Source organism: Saccoglossus kowalevskii, chromosome 10, assembly GCF_978046115.1.
Source record: "Saccoglossus kowalevskii chromosome 10, keSacKowa6.1, whole genome shotgun sequence".
Taxonomy (NCBI): Eukaryota; Metazoa; Hemichordata; class Enteropneusta; family Harrimaniidae; genus Saccoglossus; species Saccoglossus kowalevskii.
In genome coordinates this window covers 16,013,713-16,037,873 of record NC_140650.1, presented here as the reverse complement: position 1 = coordinate 16,037,873, position 24,161 = coordinate 16,013,713, and the positions used below count along the sequence as shown (strand labels likewise).

The 24,161-nt window shown below is 34.0% G+C and overlaps 1 protein-coding gene across 1 annotated transcript in view; it reads right to left on the bottom strand.

The window, feature by feature from the left end:
* Nucleotides 1-659: 659 nt before the first annotated feature.
* Nucleotides 660-24,161, bottom strand: part of LOC100377387 (protein neuralized) — a 31,080-nt gene continuing 7,578 nt past the window's right edge. Inside the window, exons 3-4 of the mRNA XM_002738119.3 lie at nt 4,707-5,369; nt 660-3,716 (exon numbers count right to left, since the gene is read on the bottom strand). Coding sequence (XP_002738165.1) covers nt 3,304-3,716; nt 4,707-5,369 — 1,076 coding nt within the window. The 3' untranslated portion in view covers nt 660-3,303. The remainder of the gene's footprint in view (nt 3,717-4,706; nt 5,370-24,161) is intronic.

Genomic DNA, 24,161 nt, shown 5'->3' with positions numbered 1-24,161 from the left:
TCAAATTTTTTTTATTTTATTTGAGGGGGAGAGGTCCCCTTACAAGTATGTCATGACTCGTGTAATGAACAGAATAACAAATTCTGATAAAAAGTTGAATATCTAGAGAATGAAAAGTGATATAAAAAAAATGTAAATTGCATTCTCCTACTTTTGTAGAGCTTTTCCTTTAGGGGTCATAATGTTGTTTGAATTGATGTTTCCTTTAAATTAGGGACATCTTAAATTAGCGAAATTATAGCTTAGCTACATTTAGCTAAGAAGACACGTTTTACAGTATTCACTCCTCTAGAACTGCAATATTGTTCATACTGGGTTAAGTAACTCTGTCGTGGATTAGTGTAGAACTGAACTGACCTATGGATCAAAACTGGAATATTTTCCACAAGGAAACGTGGAACTGAAATATTTATCACAATGAGTGGAGTTTCTTATCCATGAATTATCATTGCACTGGAATATTCTCCACTGAGTGGAGTTTCTCTTTTGCCACTGGACTATGCCAACACTGAACAGCAATATGTAGATGAATGTCTCTTAGAATGAACCCAGCACAAATTTCAGCTTAGGTTATCCCCACCCCCATCTATTTCAGAACACAATGAAAAAATACTAATTTAGGCTTGTCCAGAAAAGAATTCACAAAGAAAAATAGGGCATTGCATTCATTCTGTGCCTTTCAAACATGGAAGGACACACTTTTATTTACATGTGTGAAAGCAATAATAAAACATTGTGGAGGAATCATTCACAGCTAATTCCATGCATGATGTTAGTCATTGACAATTAAATATGGCTGATGTACCTGATTTGATGCCTCCATAAATCTTATTAGAAAAACACTTATCTGACTTTTTTTTAAAAAAAAGAATGTACACAATCACGTATACGGTACTACTTAAATTACAGTTGATCTTCATACAATAAACCAACAAGATAAATTAAAATAAATTTAACAAGACCAAGGTTTTATATTGATTAATAATATATTCCAGTTTGACAATGTTGAAATTAAAATTAAGTGTTAACACGCAAACGCAACAATGCTAACAACGACAACAGCAGCAATGGCAGATGCATACCCAAGAGATTTGACAACGTTTCAGAAAATATGCCACTTTCATGGCAATCAGGCACTCAGTACAAGAGCTACAATGTACATCATTATTGTAAATTCATCAGAAGATCAATTTTAAAGTTAAAAATAGAATTGTGCTATAGGGTAATTTGCATAAGTATACTTAATTTGTTCAAGACTGTTGTATTAAAACTGAAAACACAAAGTTCAGTCAGTTCTTTTTACCAATAAAACACATTGTACATGTATTAATGACCAACGAAAACCCAATTGTTTATGGGCAAGAATAATAAAAGAAAAGTCTCAAAATGCATACATCTTCAGAATATCTATTTTACTCTTCAAAAAATAAAATTTTTGTTCCAAAAACAGGTACATCAACCAATTTTTGTCCCCCCCCCCCAACAGCTGCATCAACTTCCAGAAAAAGTTTCATAATTACACCAACATTAAATCAAAGCACTGTTTATTAAGATAAATCCGTATTTAAACACTATCAGAATATTTAATATAGTTTATGACACCTATCTATTACCTATAGACAGCTGATATCATTGTGTTCACTCATGCGGGATATTAATAAATCCTGGTAGAGAACAAAGCCAAATTACATTATTTCTATAAAAAGACTTCTAGCAAAGTACTTTAACATTTGATATGATGAATCCAGAGGACCAAATATCATTCATTTCCTTTTCACAGTTGCATTTTTTTTTCTAAGAATTGTAGTAATTTTGATTCTCAAATATTCATACATCGTTGGAGAAGCATATAATTTTCCTCTATAATACAAGTAACATACCATATTGGACCCTGTTCCTGTTTAGTACAAGTTTGACATTAATTTGTTAAAAAAAAAAGAAAAATCAACAGTTAAACCCACATATTTACACTAACGAGGTCACAAGCAACAACTATGCATGAAATATACTGCATTTTATTTCCACAAATAGAAGTGTCCCAACAATATTCAGAGCAAGTATCTATTTACATATCAGACATATAGAGCACAAAACATAAATTGTAACACAAACTGTTCTGTTTCAACAACAGAAAACTAGCACATTTAAATCCATACAAATGTGAAGGTACAAATAATGGAAATTTCATTATTTATTTGACGCGTTGTTTTATGCATTCGATTGGCTTCATACATTCCATTTATTCTAAAATTGATCTAAAACAGAACTGAATATTGAAATCCCATCATAGCACAGTTTATACTTTGGTACACAGACCGGCTTCTGTAGGTAGGATTGTTTTTATTATATACTGCAAAATGGCAATGTACGCTACCATTTTGCAATTCAAGCACTAATTTGACTTCTTTACAGTAAAATAACTAAGTATCCAAACTGACTGCAGCAAGTAAATTTTTCTGATTTTATTGTGGTGTTTGATAAATTTAATGTTGACATAATTTAATAAACACTATTTTAGTATTCAGTATTTTAACTCACTTTATTGTTTAATATTCCATTGTATGTAGTGGTAATTATAAAATATATGCTCATCAACACTAGGTGGTGCTATACTATCAGTAGTTCCCAAGATATTGTAATACATGTAGTAGTATATAACTCACAATGCTTTGCACACTTCGCTCATAAATGCGTCAAATCATAAATAATGACTTGTTGTTTTTTTTATTAAAATTGTGATTCTAGACAGAGATATGGTTCAAGAGTGGGTAAGTCCATCTGGGCTCTTTATTTTTATATATCTGCACACGCCCTGAGATTAAGAAGGCAAAGTAGTTTTAGAGAGGCTTGAATGGCATTGATTTGTTACATGAACTATAAGCTAGGTGTGTGTCAAAAATCCACATATTACAACAAAATTAAACTACATCAGGATACCCTTAGCTCTAATGAATAGGATAGCAATTTGGCCAGCTCAGAGTCAGTTGAAAGTTGAAGGAAAGATACTGTCATTTCTGAAAGTGCTGATCATAGGATGACATTCTCACAATATACCTCTTGGTATCTATATTGCTGTTCCATCAATTTCTACAAGTCTATGAAGATTCATGGTTATTATATAAAAGTAGTGATGCCATAGATGTCTATATGAATGGCTGTGTGTTTTTCTGAATAACAAGTTATGAATACAGAATATACTTCTGCATGATATTAATAGACTGTTGCGTGTAGTCTCAAATCTCAAGCAGAAATGGTATTCTCAACATCATGGTAACAACAATTTCTGTTAAAATTGCTCAATTCTCATGCCTTGTACGTTTTTATGACATCTCGTAGGATTGATCGACAGATGGGACAGACAGCCCCTGCCTGCTGTTTGAGTTTGACACCACATGGGTGACATAGACACATGTGTCCACAGGTGTAAATGACTGAATCAACCGGTCTATCATAACAGATCACACACTCTTCCCCGCTCTTTGGAACACCAGAATTTCCCACAGCTGTACCGCTGCTAGCACCAGTTCCAACTAAACCGGACACACTATCATGTAAATCCTGGCCGGCACTATCCGGAATATTACCGATTCTCCGCGGTAGAAGTGGGCTTATATTTAAATCAAGGAACGTTGGTATATTTAGGGAATTTTCCAAAACTGCAGAATTTGTACGTATGCTTGTCGTCGGAGTGGTAGCAGAATTCACTGGTACAATGCCTGGAAAGGAAGGAAGTGAAATAGAATAAGGGTCAGCAATAACATCAAACACTTTATTCATTTTATGTGTACCTTCCACAATATATATATATATAACAATTGGATAGTATTTGCAATAGCCCGCCCTGGTTTGATTGTCCTTGCGAGCAGTTTGACCTTTTCACACCATCAGAAAAATACAGCATGACAATAGACTCACTGGGGATTCTCGGCAAACAAAGCATCTTTATATTTCAAAAACCACATACATGTACACTGTTGTAGTTCACAAGACGGAAAATTGAAAATCTGAAAAAATCTCAAGAAAAATTTATTACATAAATACATGTATGTACAAAATTGGGACCTCTTGACTCCAGATAGAAAAAGTACAGTATAACCTCAGAAAAAATTTGTTACTAAAATATAAATTTGAACATGTACACCTTTTGCAAATAATATATATATATATATATACAATGTAGAGGGTATTAAATTGGTCATCGCACTGTGACATCATTTGTTTACATTTTTTTAACCAATGTTGTGAATGTCTGATAACAAATTTTGTTCATGGATCATCTGAAGCTTTACTGTGACAACGTTGTTTTATCAACAGGGACACACGTACATTGTATGTATGTATTTTTATACAAGAGCAGTGAACAACGCCTTATTTTATGCAAATAATTGGTTTTCGCCAACCAGTAACGTCATGCAAAGAAAACTGAATTCTGCTGGTACTCAGAATATCACTTACATCAGTAAGTATTAACATATACAGTTGTTAAAAAATAGATCATTCAAGTAAAGGCGGGTTCTTAACAAGAACAGGCTATAAACAGCATGAGTTGCGGGTGGAAACATCTATTTCCTGAGACCAGTATAAACATGTTGAAGGTCAGTGGAGTTTGCGTGGGCATGACCAGTAAAACTAAACGGCTATTGACTATATATTCAATAGCAAGAATTCATACCAGTGACATACAGAAAACATAAAATTGTCCTTACCTAAAATTTTGATTTTTTGAGTACTTCCATAGACGTCGAAGAGCATCCAAAGTGGCTGAGAAATATCCACATGCATGAGAACACGTCGATGTATTCCGTTTTCATGATAATGTACTTCCCCGTCAGGGTTTATAATAAAACTTAATTGGTCCCCACTATCTGGCAATGCTATATCTCTACTAAGTGCCCAGTACTCCTGTCGATCATACAGATCCTCCGAGTCCTCTGGTAGCATCGACGGTGTCAAAACAGCCGGATCACAGGATGTCACACCAACTGCCAAGCAACCCAAGTACCTAGGTGTGGTTTCTAAAACTTCAATAACGACAAGTTCACCGGCATGTACTGGTTGACTTAGGAAGACTAAACCATTTTGAAACTCCCCATCTATTCTCCGTGCTTGGATTTTACTTGGATTCAAAAGTACGTTTAGACCACAGATCTCATGAAAGGGCACGGGTAATATTCCTGGAATAATACGAGAAACTAAACCTTCGCCACTTGCTAGACTATCATTCGAATGTAGAAGTGATCCAAAGCTACTCTGTGAGCTGTCAGTGTCCAAGTCAACTACAGGCGAAGGTAGGATCTGTGGTAACGGTACCGGAAAGTCACTAGGAGGATCCAGAATTGGGGCTCTTGTTGGCTCAGTTTCAGCACACTCTGAAATAAAAGAATTACTAGCATTAATGAAACTGAAAGTGAATGATAAGAAAGAACATTAAAAATAAACTGTACATGCTAAGACTGAGCAAACTCGTGTGTGTATATACCAGTACATAATATAATATTCTTAACAATACACTGAATAATTGCTGCCAGTCACGATAACCATGTCTTAAATAATGTTGACCAAAAATCACAACAAATATTCATTAAATATGGAATAACAAAAAATAAACAACTTGGAATGAGGTAATACCAGAACTTCTATATGGAAACAATTCAAATACTAGTTTTCAAGACAAAGTGTCATTTATAAAAAAATTATGGTGAAAAAAATAAGGCATACAATTTTTTTGAGAGCAAACAGTAAAGCAAACAAGCAGCCTCTCGGCTGAGATAGCTCCGCTGATAGCAATGCACATTACAATTAAAGAACTGAAGATATCATTAGAAAATGAACAATATATATATATAAAAAGCAACAGGACAAATCTGAAAGAAGTCCACACGTAGTACGTATATATGTAATATAAAAGCAATCGGACTTGGTTTTCAACAAGAAGTCAAAAATATCACTTTTCAAATACTAGTTTTCAAGACAAAGTGTCATTTATAAAAAATTTATGGTGAAAAAAAATAAGGCATACAATTTTTTTGAGAGCAAACAGTAAAGCAAACAAGCAGCCTCTCGGCTGAGATAGCTCCGCTGATAGCAATGCACATTACAATTAAAGAACTGAAGATATCATTAGAAAATGAACAATATATATATATATAAAAAGCAACAGGACAAATCTGAAAGAAGTCCACACGTAGTACGTATATATGTAATATAAAAGCAATCGGACTTGGTTTTCAACAAGAAGTCAAAAATATCACTTTTCACCAAAAATGACAAAAATAATCATCAAAATTAAATAATTGAAGATTTCACAACGAAATTAACAAATCTGAAAGAGGTCCACATGTAGTACCTTAGACTGGCGGAGTCAGGATGATTAGTTTTTTTTTTTTTGTTTAAATAAAATAAAAAAATTCGCGAAATGAAAGAGTTAGCGCGAAATTACCCCGACTGGTTTATTCTGCAGGAAATTCATTGCTATTAAATATTCATGATGCACATATTATAATGAGGTGGGCGCGGAAATACGTGCATAATGAGGTCAACATGGTAAAGGTCACATTGCAGACCCAACATGGCTACACGTTGAAATTTGAGTTTGTCGTGGTCGTCGTCAATAGACTTAAAAAGTACCTCGTACTAGTCGTAGTAGTAGTCATCTTCTCCGTCAGAGGTAAGTTGAAGAGACGTTGTGATTGGCTTAGATGATTTTCAATTAGAACACTCATTAACATAATTACCCGTTGAAAAATCGACGGGTTCCTGCAGTGTCGATAGAGGGCCAATATAAACCAGTCGGGGTGATTTCGCAGTTACAGGGGATTTTGCGCTAACACCACCATTTCGCGATTTTTTTTATTTTATATAAACTACAAAAACAAATTAATCGCCCCGACTGCGCCAGTCTAGTAGTACCTATATATGTATTATAAAAGCAATCGAACTTGCGGTTTTCAACAAGAAGTCGAAAATATCACTTTTTACCAAAAATATTCACTAAAATTAGAGAATTAAAGATATCATCACAAAATGAACAAATCTGAGAGAGGTCCACATGTAGTACCTATATATGTAATATAAAAGCAATTGGGCTCGCGGTTTTTAACAATAAGTCGAAAATATCACTTTTTACCAAAAATGACAAAAATATTCACTAAAATTAGAGAATTAAAGATATCATAACAAAATGAACAAATCTGAGAGAGGTCCACATGTAGTACCTATATATGTAATATAAAAGCAATTGGATTTGCGTTTTTTAACAAGAAGTCGAAAATATCACTTTTTACCAAAAATGACAAAAATATTCACTAAAATTAGAGAATTAAAGATATCATAACAAAATGAACAAATCTGAGAGAGGTCCACATGTAGTACCTATATATGTAATATAAAAGCAATTGGATTTGCGTTTTTTAACAAGAAGTCGAAAATATCACTTTTTACCAAAAATGACAAAAATATTCACCAAAATTAGAGAATTGAAGATATCATCATGACATTAACAAATCTGAGAGAGGTCTACCCAAGGTACATAAACACCAAGTATCAAAGCATTCAGGCTTGTAGTTTTCAAGAAGAAGTTGAAAAAGTAAAACATTGACACGGACGACGGACGACGGACGCCAAAGGACAATCACTCATATGATAAGCTCCAATCGACAAAGTCGACAGCGGAGCTAAAAAGGGAGAAATAAAATACTTATTTCTCAAATTTGCACATCAAAGGCAAATTTCTGGGATAGGAAAAAAACAGCATCTAATTGTCTGATAAAAAATGTTCGGTGTATATTTACACATTTTTTCACTATACTGTAAAATTATTTTCACTATTTTCATGTTTTGAGCATTTTCACTCGGTTTTAAGTTCACAAACTTGGCAGGAAAAAAATGAGTTCTATTGTCATTTTACATGTTCACATGGGTTTAATCTAGCGAACTTCACTTATCTGTGAAAACAATAAAATTAAAAAGCTGTGAATAATTGACATAGGCTGATGTTCATAAAATCCATATTCAATTGAATTACCATCTTACAATCCATTGTTAACCACCATTCTATTACGTCTAATAAATAACCTGCACTGCACAGAAAATCAATAAATTGAATAAATCTCAACTACCTTTTTTTCAATCGACTGAATACGTATTACAAGTAGTTCCGAGGGGTAAAATCAAATTACATCGCTGTAATTCCTCCATGTGATTGTACTTCAGTTACCTGTAACATAGTTTCCATTAGCTCAATCATCCAGCATGTCTACTGTGACTATAAATACACATTGGCATCAGTCATCAAGCTGTGGTAGACTTCCCAGGAATATTTAGTCAATTTTAAATAATTATTAAAAATTTCTCTTAATTTTTTGAATAATATTCTACAGTAACAAATGTCATTTTATGGAAAAAATGAACAAGTACAAATAAGATTTATTTTCGGTGTTGAGAACAGTGCTAAGATTCAATATTATGTGTTTGTTTGTTTGTTTGTTTGTACAGTAGTACATAAGGCCTGCGAATGAAGTAGCACACATTGTACACAATTATTTAAATGTGGGGTGGGGGCAAAAATGTCATCCTAAAAATTAGATCAATTTCAAGTTATGATTCTAACCATTCTATTTATTCACCACAATGATGTGTGTACAGCATACATTGAAATAAACAACCTGTCCTGCAGTGCATTATTAAATATTGGGATTTTCTGTATACAATTTTTTTTTTTTAAATGACGATGTTCCTGACTACCATACTATTGTTGCTGAAGGAAGGATTCAGTGAAGATAAAATCCAGCGAATAGATTGTTGTTCCTATATTCTACATTCAACTCGTTAAAAATCAGTGAAAATAAATTTCTTTCAGAAGATTGGAACAAAAATAGACACATTTTTTTAGTACAAACTGAAAATTTGACTAAAATGTTATCTGTCGGCTCCAAAATTAGGGTTTATTTCCAGAAATACTGAAGAAAGTACAGACAAATTTGGGCAAGAAAGTCTAGTGGTGCAAAGGTTAAGTAGGAACCAGTCGTTCACTAACTACATACATGTAGTAGGCAGTACAGTACAGTACAATGGTGGAAGTACCCTAACTTGTATAGTAATACAAAATAATTTTGAGTTCGTCTGCATAAAATAAGCTTTTTCATTTTCCTACCAAAATGAACACAGAAACACAGAATTTATTTTACTTTACCTTAGCATACAAGTATTTCACAAATTTATAGTGAAAACATTTTTTTTAACTTTTAGTACGTTACAGTGTTTACATTTATTTAGTATCGTAACTGAAGGATGCAAATAGTTAGGATTTACTAACTCTAATTTATGACACTTATTTATATCCATATGTATTAATTTTATGAAATATACCTTTGAGCTTTAAAGTCTACTTTTGTCACCTTCAACAAGATAAATAATATTTTAAAAACACGAAAATATTGCCAAATATTGCCTTACAAATTTTAGCAGAAAAATTACTGGCACTAAAAATGTGACAGAAGTACATCATAATGCTGGTACCTAAGTTATTTACAAGCTGCAAAAAACAACAACAGCAGCCTGTTGGCTGAGATAGCTCCGCTGTTGGCAATGCTCATTCCAATTAAAGAACAGAAAATATCATTAAAAAATGAATATGTATAGTACATTGTATCAAAGCAATCAGACTTGCAGTTTTCAAAAAGAAGTTGAAAAAATAATTTTTTACTCAAAATGACAAAAAAATTCATCAAAATTAGAGAATTGAAGTTAACATCACGAAATGAACAAATCTGAGAGAGTTTGCCCAAAGTACATATACATCTAGTATCAAAGCATTCAAACTTGTAGTTTTCAAGAAGAAATTGAAAATATAAAAAGTTGACACAGACGATGGCGTCTGACAATCACTCTTTTTTTGAAGCCCCGCTCGACAAAGTCGACAGCGGAGCTAAAAAACAAAATTGTAAAGTAAAAATAAAACATTCTAGACAAAACCTTCATCAATCATGCATTACATTATTTTGACAGATATTTTATTGCTTTTCTCCATTTAATATCAGACATTTTTTAAGAAATCAACTCCTCCAGAAACAATTTTATAGATTTTTCAAAGAGCTATACATTTATCGAGCGATGCTTCAGTATTATGATATCAATAATTAATTCCCTACAGCATCTCTTTGGATAATGCATCTATTTTAAAGTGTGAGTGGTTAAATAGACTTAGTTTCTCAGTTAGATTATTTACCAGGGGAGGGGGGTTATTATAAAATTTTAATTCAGGGCATGGAATAGGAGTAAAACAAATCTACCAATACTAACTTCTAACTCTGGAATTTACTATTTGCAAAGTTATCTCCTAGGACAGATGCAAAAACTTGGGGTACCAATGCTAGACGCTTTACATTTTTAATTCAAAATAGCCACCAGAGCAGAGATTAATGCTATGGAGAAATTACAATGTGTTCATTTCCATGGAAACCCCCATTTTCATACTTATGTACAGCAGAAAACATGCTTTTAAATTGCCTGCATTTTTGCTAGGTATTTAATAGCATACATGTACAAAACAGAAAAAAACTTTCTTGTCAAAGACTTTTTTTATCTGCAATGTGCAAAACATAGCTGCATGCAATCCATGCATGCTTCTGCAATGCTTATACTGTAAATATATTAAATATAAACTGGGTTTTAATTTATTTTCAATGAGTTGGTGAATCTGCTAGATTAAATCAACATGAACATGTAACATTAAAGTAGAACACAGGACAGAGTTCCTTTCGTACTCCATCCCTAATCCTAACTTTAACCTTATATAGGAGGGGCATATACAATTAAATTGGGAGTGCTGGAGGATAGGGTATGAGAGTTAAGGTTAGGGTTGGCAGGCACAAAAGGAACTTTTTTCGAACACATTATTTTCCTGTAAAATGTAATGAATTTGAAACCCAGATAAATATAACAAATTATTGAAATTAAATGCCAGTGAAAATAAATGATTTTTCAGCATATGAATTTATTCATACACTAATACCATACAATCTGTGGCTATTAAAATGGTACAATGCAACTGAGGGGATGCGGCTTCTATTAGAGAATCTAAACATATGAGAATATTTGGTGTATTTTTGGTTCTCAATTCAAAAAGAAATGGGTGCAACTTCTACTAGCGATGCCAATTCTAATAAGTACAAATATATATTTCATGAAGGGATTGTGATTAAGTTTGACCTCATTATCACCAGCAATACTTAGAAGCAAACACAGAACATCAGTAAACTTCCATAGTGCGAACACATTGTATTTATTTCTCAATTTGGTAATTTTATGCATACACTTGGATTTTATGAAAGTCACTACACTGTATGTCTCCCTGTCTAAAAATAATACAGAGTATTCTTAATCAATTCCGTGATTATATCTCTATCTCAATTGAGAAATTTACAAATTATTGCTTGATATATTTAAGTGTTTATTTGTGGATGCAGAGACAAATTGCAAATACATGTTAAGTGAAAGCGATTGGAGAGTATTATAGCAAGACGATCAAACTACACAGACATGTATTGCTAAATATAGATAACAAAATCAACATAAAAGTACTGACAACCAGTTAGAGAATTTGACAATTTACAGGTTCTGAGTAGTTAATGAGGTAGACAATTTATTGAGCTAATGAATATTTTATCAACTTGACTATTTGCATGTCAGAGCTCTGTTTTCAGTTGATATTACAAGTAACAAATCACTCACTGTTAATAAACTAAGTTTATGTCATGATTTAATGAAAATTAATATTTATATTAACATAACAGCCAATTAATAACAGCCCTGAATATAGATACAGGTAGTCCTGATATGTACTAATAAGTTATTAACCTTATTAACCCTGTATGCCTTGGACTCGTACTTTGACACATAGCCTTGAACTCATACTGCAACCACATGGGTCCTGCCCCTACCCATATTTACAATATTAATGGTAGAATTCCACAGTCTAGCTAGGTATAAAAATAGTTGAAGATGAGATACATTGCACATATTATTTTCATAAGAAACGAGATTACTTAAATGTAACAGGAGATAGATGGTATTCTCTGCTGACAACACATTACATTCTTGGTGATGGTGTCTTTTTCTAATTAAGACATTATTTTGGATGTAGCAGATGGTCTCTGTTTATCATTGTTGTGGTTACCCCATTTGAGAAAGATAGGTCACATGTATTATATACTTGTTTATATCATGCTTGTCTGGTTTGCACTGACACATGGCAAAGGCTCGATCTGGCTGAATAAAACTTGTTTGTGATGCTCTTATTGCACAACAGTAACTTAAGACAGACATGCTTGGGTGTCCAAGTGAATTACTGACCCTGGAGATAGTTGTTGCTATGGCAGTACAGTTTACATATCATAATGTACCATCACATTTGATTTGTGTCAAGAACATGACAATAAATGGACAACAATTTTTAAACACACGAATAATTTAGTACTCTTTCCAAGGATTATGTTAGACATAAGACAGTAATAGTAAAATGTATTATTATAGATCTGTCACCGTAACACCACAAGTTACAGAGTGCCATAATTTTGCGGTATTGCATTGGTTATTTTCATATTAGGAAACACGAATTCCAAATATAGAACAATTATGCACGTAAGCGTCCTGTAATAATAAAAAGAAATATGGCTACCACTAGGGTTTGACCGGAACCTCACTAGGAAGTTTGCTAAATCTGTTCTAAACGTTTTGGATTTCGGCATTCCCATCATGTATCTCTAGGAGGAAATGACAGTATGCGGACACATCGACCTCCACTGCGTCACGGTCTTCGCCAATACTGTCTTTGTATCCTTGTAATAACCTCATAGTAAAGTAAATGTTCATAATTAAGATATGTACTTTCAGAAAGTTGACGTGTAGATGAACTATTAAAACTGCTCACTGACCTTCGTAAGCATGGACAAGATTTTGATTTTGTACAATTTATGAGAAATTTTATTCAATAAAATCCTGACATTGAATTTAGAATAGAATAAAGCAGCAATTGTGTAGGGGACGAGTACCATTTTTGCATTATCTGTCTGTTTTACCAAGAGTTGAGATCTAAATACATCCCAAGTTATTATTATACACTTCCCTCGCCAGAAAAATTTATATCACTGTTACAATTACAAAATGCAGTAATCTTGCGTAACATTTCATAATTTATTTTTCTCGCCACAAAAAAACAAAATGCAATTATTCATGTTCTTTTCATATTTTCTTGTTCTTTTTCAGTCACTGTAAAATGACATTGTCCTCTGTAACATGTTATGTAATTACATTGAGTATACCTTGAGGCCGGAGGCCTACAGTATTATGAATAAATTTATTATATATAAAATAAAGCAGCCTTGAGTGATTACTTGTACAACAATGACAAGCATGTTTATTTTTGTTGATAAAACAACATGACCTAGCTTCAGTGCTACAATTGCTACGTCGACAGCATCCTATCGGTGCTGAACTACTGTTTGTCCCACCGATTAACAAGAGACTACCCGGTATCTCTAATGCGTTTAAATGGCTGGGCCGAACGAGAGCTGAGATTCGCCCGAGTTCAAACCAGTTCATTCAGAGTTGAACAGAACAGCGTCCTCAATTGCTATATGAAGACAACATGACGGAAATTGATTATGGTGTTGTTCTTGTGTTGTTTCTTTACATGACATGATGCATGTCAGAGCGACAGAGGTCAATGCAGAATATACTTTCGAGAAACAGGTACGCTCAAAGAAGATGAACAAGGATGCAGCTATGGTCAGAGCCATGTAGAGCCATGAAAATGCTTGTGTATACGCATTTGTTTCAAGCTGTAGGGCTCCAATGCTGTCGTGTAAACGCAGCAAATGTTTCAAGATTTGTTGTCAAAACGACTTATTTTAACATTTTTCATGACGATCACAATAATCAGTGCATTTTTTTTGCATATAAAACATAGTGGAATGCAACTTTAAAGATCCCAGTTAAAAGTGAAATTTGATGAATCCACACAAAATTTAAATAATTTTACCACAGACACAAGGAATTTCAGGGAACACAAGCAAGTACCAATAAATGAAAATGCATTTTCCCCTAATTACGGTGAGTGGCTAAATGTAAATCAATTAAATTACACAATTTTTTTTGCCTGAAAAAACATGCATGCATGTTTTACAAAATAAATATTCAACAAAATACAGATACATATACATGTAAAATATTTTCCCACCAATCCTTCTTTGTGGAAATAAAGTGCTTAAATTCACTTATATTAAGCGGTGACCATTGCTGATTAATTTACATTCCAAACCTCTATCAAGATGCCCTGTAAAGATACGATATACATGATTTGCTGTGATTCAATGCAAAAACAAGGCTTGGAACACAAATAGTCAACAATGCTGGCCAAGTGATAAAAGCACATAGGAAGTTACTTGACATAAAAACCAAACCCAATAATTTCCTGGTTTAATACATATATAATTGTTAAAGTAGCTAAAGCTATTAATCATTTTCATACATTCTGAACAATAAAAACAATCAGTGCTAGAGCATGAAAATAACTAAACTGCCACAGTATATAACCTCTCAGGAACAGAGGTTAAAAGTCAGAACTAAAAAAACCATAAGTATATAATAAACTATGACATTTTATCCACCCACCCATACACTGCATTATCTCCATTTCCCCCCCAAGACGTACACATATGTAAGGAAATAAATGAATAATTTCAGATGTTTGTGAACAATAGGTGACTACCACCACTTGTACCAAATGACTGATGCTTTTGTCCACTGCAGGGGTGAACGTAGACGTTTTCATGTCTATTTCAGGAAAGCTATTTAAAATGGACACAATGAGGTTCATTATAGGACACTGGTGAATCAGCATTCCATCTAACTCAACAATATCACAAATGCCAAGCATTAGACTTTAATAGTACACAAGGATTTGCTCATGCCGTATTTGTTCTAATAGAAGCAAATTTCAATTAAACCAAATAAATCAAAAATTGTATTTATTGTACAATGGAAAATTAAAATCTGACTTATTTTATCGGTACCTGTCGTTTATGTAAGCATGTACGTTACCAATAAAGCAAAACAAATGTTTCTTACAACAAACCATGATGATATTTCTGAATTGCCACATCTTAAAAAGATTTTTTGTCTGTATTGTGACTATTTACGTCCGGATCTCTATTTGTGAAAAAATTGGTTCACCTACGTGTATGAAAACAACAATTTTTGCTGCACTCATTGTGCTGTCCATTGTGTTCGAAAGTTTGAAATTGGCTTTCAATTATTTTGCAGACCAAATAATTGCTCTGAAAGTTTCAATTCATGCAACTCCACATAAAATTACATATAAGTGATTTCTATGAAAAAACAAAAACATACAGTGCATAGAAAACACTACATGCAGTAGTAGATCTTAAGATGGCGAAGCATACTCACAATGCTGGATTATCAACATCAATTAAAAATAGAACTACACTGCTGATTATTATCATTTCTTACATCACAAGTTGCTACAAAGCTACAATCATCGTTGACATTTTAAGCTATGGGGATGGCAGGGGTGGGGGGGGGGGGTGTATAATATAACCAACATTAAAATGGTAATTGGCCAGACAGGTAGGGCACATATGCCACATACACAAATAGGGTAGGTTAAAGTGACAGATTGTCTGAGTGTATGAACAGTTCATCAAACAGCCAGAGAGATGGTAGTCTTTAAGCGGTAATTTACAAATATAGGATATGGTTTACATAGCCACTGCTTTATACACAGTTTTCTACTTGCAATTTACATACATCAGGTGATGGTGTAGTTGCTAGGAATAAAAGAATATTAATAAGTCTCCCATAGGATAAAAAAATAGTGTGAAACAAGCTACCGGGTAGTATGTTATTTTAAGTACTAAGCTTGATCCTCAGTACATTGAATACTATTTGTCTGTACGATTTGGCAGTGCGAATGAGACTTTTAAACTTTCAAGGGGCGTGACTGGGGGTTTCTACATAAAGAAATTCACCATGTTTTTGCCGAAAACAGCTTGCAAACATGAAGGAAAAATAAAAATCACTTTATGTTTGCCAAGTTAAAAGGCAATGGGCTCCACGCTACATCCTGTTTCATTCGGGACCAATTAATCAAATATAATGCTCCAAATCATCTTTTTTAGTATATTTCTGACAGGCCTAATACCCAGCCAGTATGTGAGATTTGTGTGTTTAAACAGCAATGCAAGTTATTAGAACTTTGTCAATATGGAACTATTAAATTGTACATGTGTACGACATGTCATCCACCATTTTTTAAATTAGCAAAATGAGATTACTACCACTTTAGCTCATTTAAATTCCAGAAATTGACGCCCAATGCAGCTGTGTATTTTAAGTCCAAGTATTGGAACGAGAGAAAAATGCATAAACAGACTTCTGAATTTCATAAACTAATGCTCATCCGATCACTGAAGTTAAGCTGCATCGGGCATGTTAGTACTTGCACGGGAGACCGGCTGGGAATACCATGTGCAGTAGGCACATCAATGTTTTTATTCCACTGTACATACTAACTTTTTTCCCAAGATTTTTTGCCTAGCCAAAGCATTAAATGGCATCCAATTCCGACATTGTACAGTACATTAGCATGTGATCTATTTTGACACAGTCACATATCAGTCATTCACATACATGTATGCACCATTTGAATGCTATAATTGCAATATTTTGACTTATTTTCTACATTTTTCTATAATTGTTTTGATAATTTTTAACCAAATGAACATAGTTTCCTATTGGTGACTGGTCTTGATCATGGGAAGAACAAAAATAAAGTATGTGGGATTTATTTTGTGAAAGGGTTCACTGCATATATTAATACTGTAATGCATTAAATAGAAGAAATACTGTATATGACAATTTTTCACATTCTCACCTCAGCTAATCCAGGGCATTCAATATTTAGTTCAAGTGCAGAACAAACCAGAACCTGATATATGTATACTTCGAAATTAATCAATCATTCCAGAACTTACTGAGTTGCTATTAAATTACATTTACACCATGGTCAATGACCTGCACATAGATCTGATGCTATCTTAACAGTTCAAATCCTGCCACTAGGGATTATGAATCATACATAGAAGACAGTGGTGAGGTGTCACTGATAAGCTAAGTATGGAAAGGAATAGATTATAGCAATGACTGTATCATCAATAAGACCAATTTGTCACTAGCAATTTTACTTGTGTGGGCTCTCCTTACTTAGAAACCGCGGGGCAAATTAACAAAACTGGGCAGATAAATGTAAACATGTAAATGTATTTACCCTTTTCTCAGTGAGTGACATATCTCTGATTATATTACTTCTGAAGTACTTCAGCAGCAACCTTTTAACTAAGCCCTATGTTTGATTTATAAATTTGATAAGCTGCATATTTTCCTTATTACATTCCGTAATACATTTGAGAAATGGAGTAATATCTCCACCCTATGTCACCAGCCAACCATTAGAGATATGGCATAATATCTCCACCCTATGTCACCAGCCAACCATTTGAGATATGGCCTAATATCTCCACCCTATGTCACCAGCCAACCATTTGAGATATGGCATAATATCCCCACCCTATGTCACCAGCCAACCATTTGAGATATGGCATAATATCTCCACCCTATGTCAACAGCCAACCATTTGAGATATGGCATAATATCTCCACTTTACGTCACCAGCCAACCATTTGAGATCATGAGATATGGCATAACATCTCCACCCTATGTCACCAGCCAACCATTTGAGATATGGCATAATATCTCCGCCCTATGTCACCAGCCAACCATTTGAGATATGGCATAATATCCCCGCCCTATGTCACCAGCCAACCATTTGAGATATGGCATAATATCTCCACCCTATGTCACCAGCCAACCATTAGAGATATGGCATAATATCCCCGCCCTATGTCACCAGCCAACCATTTGAGATATGGCATAATATTTCCACCCTATGTCACCAGCCAACCATTTGAGATATGGCATAATATTTCCACTCAATGCCAACTGCCAACCATTTGAGATATGGCCTAATATCTCCACCCTATGTCACCAGCCAACCATTTGAGATATAGCCTAATATCTCCACCCTATGTCACCAGCCAACCATTTGAGATATGGCATAATATCTCCACCCTATGTCACCAGCCAACCATTTGAGATATGGCATAATATCTCCACCCTATGTCACCAGCCAACCATTAGAGATATGGCATAATATCTCCACCCTATGTCACCAGCCAACCATTTGAGATATGGCATAATATCTCAACCCTATGTCACCAGCCAACCATTTGAGATATGGCATAATATCCCCGCCCTATGTCACCAGCCAACCATTTGAGATATGGCATAATATCTCCACCCTATGTCACCAGCCAACCATTTGAGATATGGCATAATATCTCCGCCCTATGTCACCAGCCAACCATTTGAGATATGGCATAATATCTCCACCCTATGTCAACAGCCAACCATTTGAGATATGGCATAATATCTCCACTTTACGTCACCAGCCAACCATTTGAGATCATGAGATATGGCATAACATCTCCACCCTATGTCACCAGCCAACCATTTGAGATATGGCATAATATCTTCACCCTATGTCACCAGCCAACCATTTGAGATACGACATATCATCTCCACCCTATGTCACCAGCCAACCATTTGAGATATGGCATAATATCTCCACCCTATGTCAACAGCCAACCATTTGAGATATGGCATAATATCTCCACACTGTGTCACCAGCCAACCATTCGAGATATGGCATAATACAATGTATCTCCAACCTATGTCACCAGCCAACCATTTGAGATATGGCATAATATCTCCACTTTACGTCACCAGCCAACCATTTGAGATATAGCATAATATCTCCACCCTATGTCACCAGCCAACCATTTGAGATATGGCCTAATATCTCCACCCTATGTCACCAGCCAACCATTTGAGATATAGCCTAATATCTCCACCCTATGTCACCAGCCAACCATTAGAGATATGGCATAATATCTCCACCCTATGTCAACAGCCAACCATTTGAGATATAGCCTAATATCTCCACCCTATGTCACCAGCCAACCATTAGAGATATGGCATAATATCTCCACCCTATGTCACCAGCCAACCATTTGAGATATGGCATAATATCTCAACCCTATGTCACCAGCCAACCATTTGAGATATGGCATAATATCCCCGCCCTATGTCACCAGCCAACCATTTGAGATATGGCATAATATCTCCACCCTATGTCACCAGCCAACCATTAGAGATATGGCATAATATCTCCACCCTATGTCACCAGCCAACCATTTGAGATATGGCATAATATCTCAACCCTATGTCACCAGCCAACCATTTGAGATATGGCATAATATCTCAACCCTATGTCACCAGCCAACCATTTGAGATATGGCATAATATCCCCACCCTATGTCACCAGCCAACCATTTGAGATATGGCATAATATCTCCACCCTATGTCAACAGCCAACCATTTGAGATATGGCATATCTCCACTTTACGTCACCAGCCAACCATTTGAGATCATGAGATATGGCATAACATCTCCACCCTATGTCACCAGCCAACCATTTGAGATATGGCATATCTTCACCCTATGTCACCAGCCAACCATTTGAGATACGACATATCATCTCCACCCTATGTCACCAGCCAACCATTTGAGATATGGCATAATATCTCCACCCTATGTCAACAGCCAACCATTTGAGATATGGCATAATATCTCCACCCTGTGTCACCAGCCAACCATTCGAGATATGGCATAATACAATGTATCTCCAACCTATGTCACCAGCCAACCATTTGAGATATGGCATAATATCTCCACTTTACGTCACCAGCCAACCATTTGAGATATAGCATGTCTCCACCCTATGTCACCAGCAAACCATTTGAGATATGGCATAATATCTCCACTCAATGTCAACAGCCAACTATTTGAGATATGGCATAATATCTCCACCTTATGTCACCAGCCAACCATTTGAGATATGGCATAATATCGCAACCCCATGTTACCAGCCAACCATTTGAGATATGGCATAATATCTCCACTCAATGTCAACAGCCAACCATTTGAGATATGGCACAATATCTCCACCCCATGTTACCAGCAAGTTATGCTAGGGAACATCAAAAATCAAAAATGAAATGAAATTAAAACTCATTCAATATTATTTGCCTTCACTCTTATGCAAATTTGATACATGGGTATGAAAATAATTGAAACATCTGGGGGTTAGTGATCAAGTGAACCCTATACTGCCTACTTAGTGTCATTTTCATTTATATTTCATACGAAAAAAACAGTGACTGTTCACTACCAGAAAATGTAGTGATTTCCCCCACCTTCAAAATATGAAGAAAAAAAAAAGTTTAATTACGCAAGACAAATTTTCAAAAATTCTCCAATTCAACATAAATTCTGACATTTTGTAGCAGTGAACATTTCTCCTTTTACTGTTAAATACTTTATTTTCGCTTTGAATTAATTTTCGTTATTTTAGCTGAAGGAATGATTCAGTGAAAATAAAATCCAGCGAATATACCTTTTTTCCTATGTTTAACCAAACATTCAACTTATCAAATATCGGTGAAAATAAATTCCACACAAAACACCCAAAAAGTCTTTTCAGCAAAAATGAATTCCAGCTAAAATAAAATATTTTACAGTAGTCCTATGACATGAAATATTAACAACTTTCATAATATTTTGTCTTCATTAAACATTATAAAATCATCATCATTAAAAAAAAAAATTCTTAGCACCGAAAAATTAAGCAGTTTATAGGATATATATAGCACTAGTAATATCACCCGATATATAATGTCATCACCCTCAACTTTTTCTCAGTATAAGGAAGAATTACTTTTTTTTCTGATCTTCTGAACCTGAATTTTTTTTTATGCACATATTATGAATTGTCAGCCAACTTTAATTTTTTATAAGTGAGCCCAAGGCACTAAACACACTCTAAACTCTGATTATATATAGCTCTGCACTTAGAGTGACTTTTATAATGAGAGTGGCATACTTTAGGAATCCCAGTCGCCATGCAGATTATAATAATTCAAAGCCATCACTGATCAGATAATGTGCAATTTAACCTTTGACCGGGTCAATAGAGGTCATAAGAAAACAAATCCAACTTCCTATCCCGCTGTGTTTATTTACGCCTGGCTCTAACTGTTAGTTATCAGTACCGGTAGTAGCAATTTTCTCTATTCTAGGTTAAAAAAAAAAAAAACTCACTCAGAGTATGATTACATCTTGGTCTCTGCGGGTATCCATGAACAAAGATTACAGTGTAGTAGCACTAGAGACTACAAAAACATATTTGTACGCTCTATTCCATGAATAGCGAAGATATCAAATCAATTTATGCACAGTGCCTATACAGACTAAATTATTGAATTACATCCATTAAAGTTGTGGCACCAGCCAGAACAAATGATTTATGTATGTAGCATCACAGCAAACAAGTTGCTCATAATGTGTCCAAAAATATTAGAAACTACTTGGCAAATTTCATTTATCTGCACTCAGTTTTGAGCAATTTTTTTTTCTCAATTGCTATATATTTGCTTTTTTCTAGCACATGTGCGTAGATGTAATTATCTCTATACAGCCCCCCGAGTTTCAAATGGACAATCCCTAACTCTGAACTTCTACAGTACACAAAGTAGGTGAAATTTCCATCAGTGATTTCTTTGTTGAGACCTTAGAATTGACATGTACATACATTACATGCACATCATGCATTATTCAAATTTAAAACATACATGTACATGTAGACGCATGTTAAATTGAAGCATTATTATCAGCCGATCAGGTGCAGATCGTTAATACGCAGTAAGTGATTCAACTAGATGCTGAGAACCTTTATGTTGAGTATGCATACACAAGAAATTAAGCTAAATACAAAGTCTTGCATTTTAAAATATAAATCTAAAATATAAATCTTCAAAAATTGTCAAATACTTTTGTTTTCTCCTTATAATTGAATGTCTTAATAATAAATGCAATTTAACAAATTTTAGCAACATTCAAACAATGCTGGGGCCCGCACCTGTTACCTCATCTTGGAAAACACTGATTAAAAGGCACTGAATGAAAAAAAGATGAAGAGATGAAATTTACCAGTAAACGGTAATTACTACCCTGAGAAGTCGTGCTCCGATGACCTACACATTTTTTTTCTTCATCCAAAATATATTTTATGCTACCTTATCGACAATATAGGGCAGTAATTAGAAAAAATCTGACAATCAATCTTTTCATTCAATGGCTTTTATTTAATTATTGATATTTAAAAAACAAAATTCCAATGAAGCATATCTTTTTTTCAATATTGTAAAACTCATTTCAATTCCATGAAAAACTAATCAGAGTTTTTTTTTCATCAATAATCATCACAAACCTAACTATATACCACAAATATCTCATTACATCCTTTAAAACATTGTTAACTGCACAAATGAATACTGTGAAATACTTTATTTTAGCTGGAATTAAGTTTCGCTGAAACAACTTTTTGGATGTTTTGTTTAGAATTTATATTCACTGTTTTTCAATGAGTTGAATGTAAAATATAGGAAAAAATGTATAATCGCTGGATTTTATTTTGCACTGAATCATTCCTTCAGCAAAAATAGCTAAAATTAATTCCAAGCGATGATGTTTTTTACAGTAATAGAAATGAAATACCCACTCATAAATGTATGTAAAAATAATTCCATAAGCAACTTGTATACGAACAGTTAAATTTTTTTTATATTTCTCAAATGATATAAACAAGCAGCCTCTCGGCTGAGATAGCTCCACTGTTAGCAATGCACATTTCAATTAAAGAACTGAAAAAATCAATAGAAAATGAACAATATGTATAGTATCAAAGCAATCGGACTTGCAGTTTTTAACAAGAATTCGAAAATATCACTTTTTACCGAAAATTACAAAAATATTCATCAAAATTAAAGAATTGAAGATATCATGAATTGAACAAATCTGAGAGAAGTCCACATGTAGTACCTTACCTATATAATATCAAAGCAATCGCAGTTTTTAACAAGAACACTCATATGATAAGCTCCGCTCGACAAAGTTGACAGCGGAGCTAAAAAAGGCTAATCTGTCAGCTTCTTTGATAATTGAGCATATATGTCAAAAAGATAAGAAACAAAATTCCTTATTACAGTACAGATTAGACTTAAAGAGTTTTGAGCCAACTGATACATTATTTTCGTCTTACATTAGTACATTCATTACTCCAGTTACAAGTTCATACCATAAATAAATACCAATACTAATTGGTACCAATACCGATTTACATAAATAAATACTAGACAATTTTTCAAGAAACAGAGAGCTCTATAATCATAAATAATGGTCAAAATTGGCATTTTTACACTCCGGTTTCAATAGTTAATATTGTTTTCTTTATTTCTTGAAATTTTGCTTGCATACATGCGATGTAGAAGTCATGTTACTATTTAGTCTGGTATAATGTATAAGAGTTATCTATTATACTGTAAAATTACTAATTTTCACTGGGTTTAAATTTCGCTTATTTACCATTTCAGGCATACATGTATTCAGTGGGTTTTAAATTCACGGTTTTATCATTTAAATAATGTGTTCTATGCTAAATTTTACATATTCACTGGGTTTTATTTTAGCGCATTTTCCAGTCAGCAAAATAAGCAAAATTAAAACCCAGTGAATAATTAATCCCTTTACAGTATACAATAATAACCTCTTTTCCTCAATGAATTGTACACACACACAGTAAATTGCTCCACAGTGAAAAAAAAAATTCTCAAACTACCTCAAGATTATTATTCATTTTTTCATACTTGAGTTACTTCAATACAATGATATATCAGTAGACAGTGATAAAAGTATGACAGATATCCAGCCTTGAATAAGACAAATCTGTGGCTCCACACTCATGGAGTGCACAGCTGTTAATTATTACACCATTAAACCTAGCACTGACCCTTACACATTGGAAACTACTCAAAAACCCTACAAGTGTTTATTTTAGTCTAATTGAATAC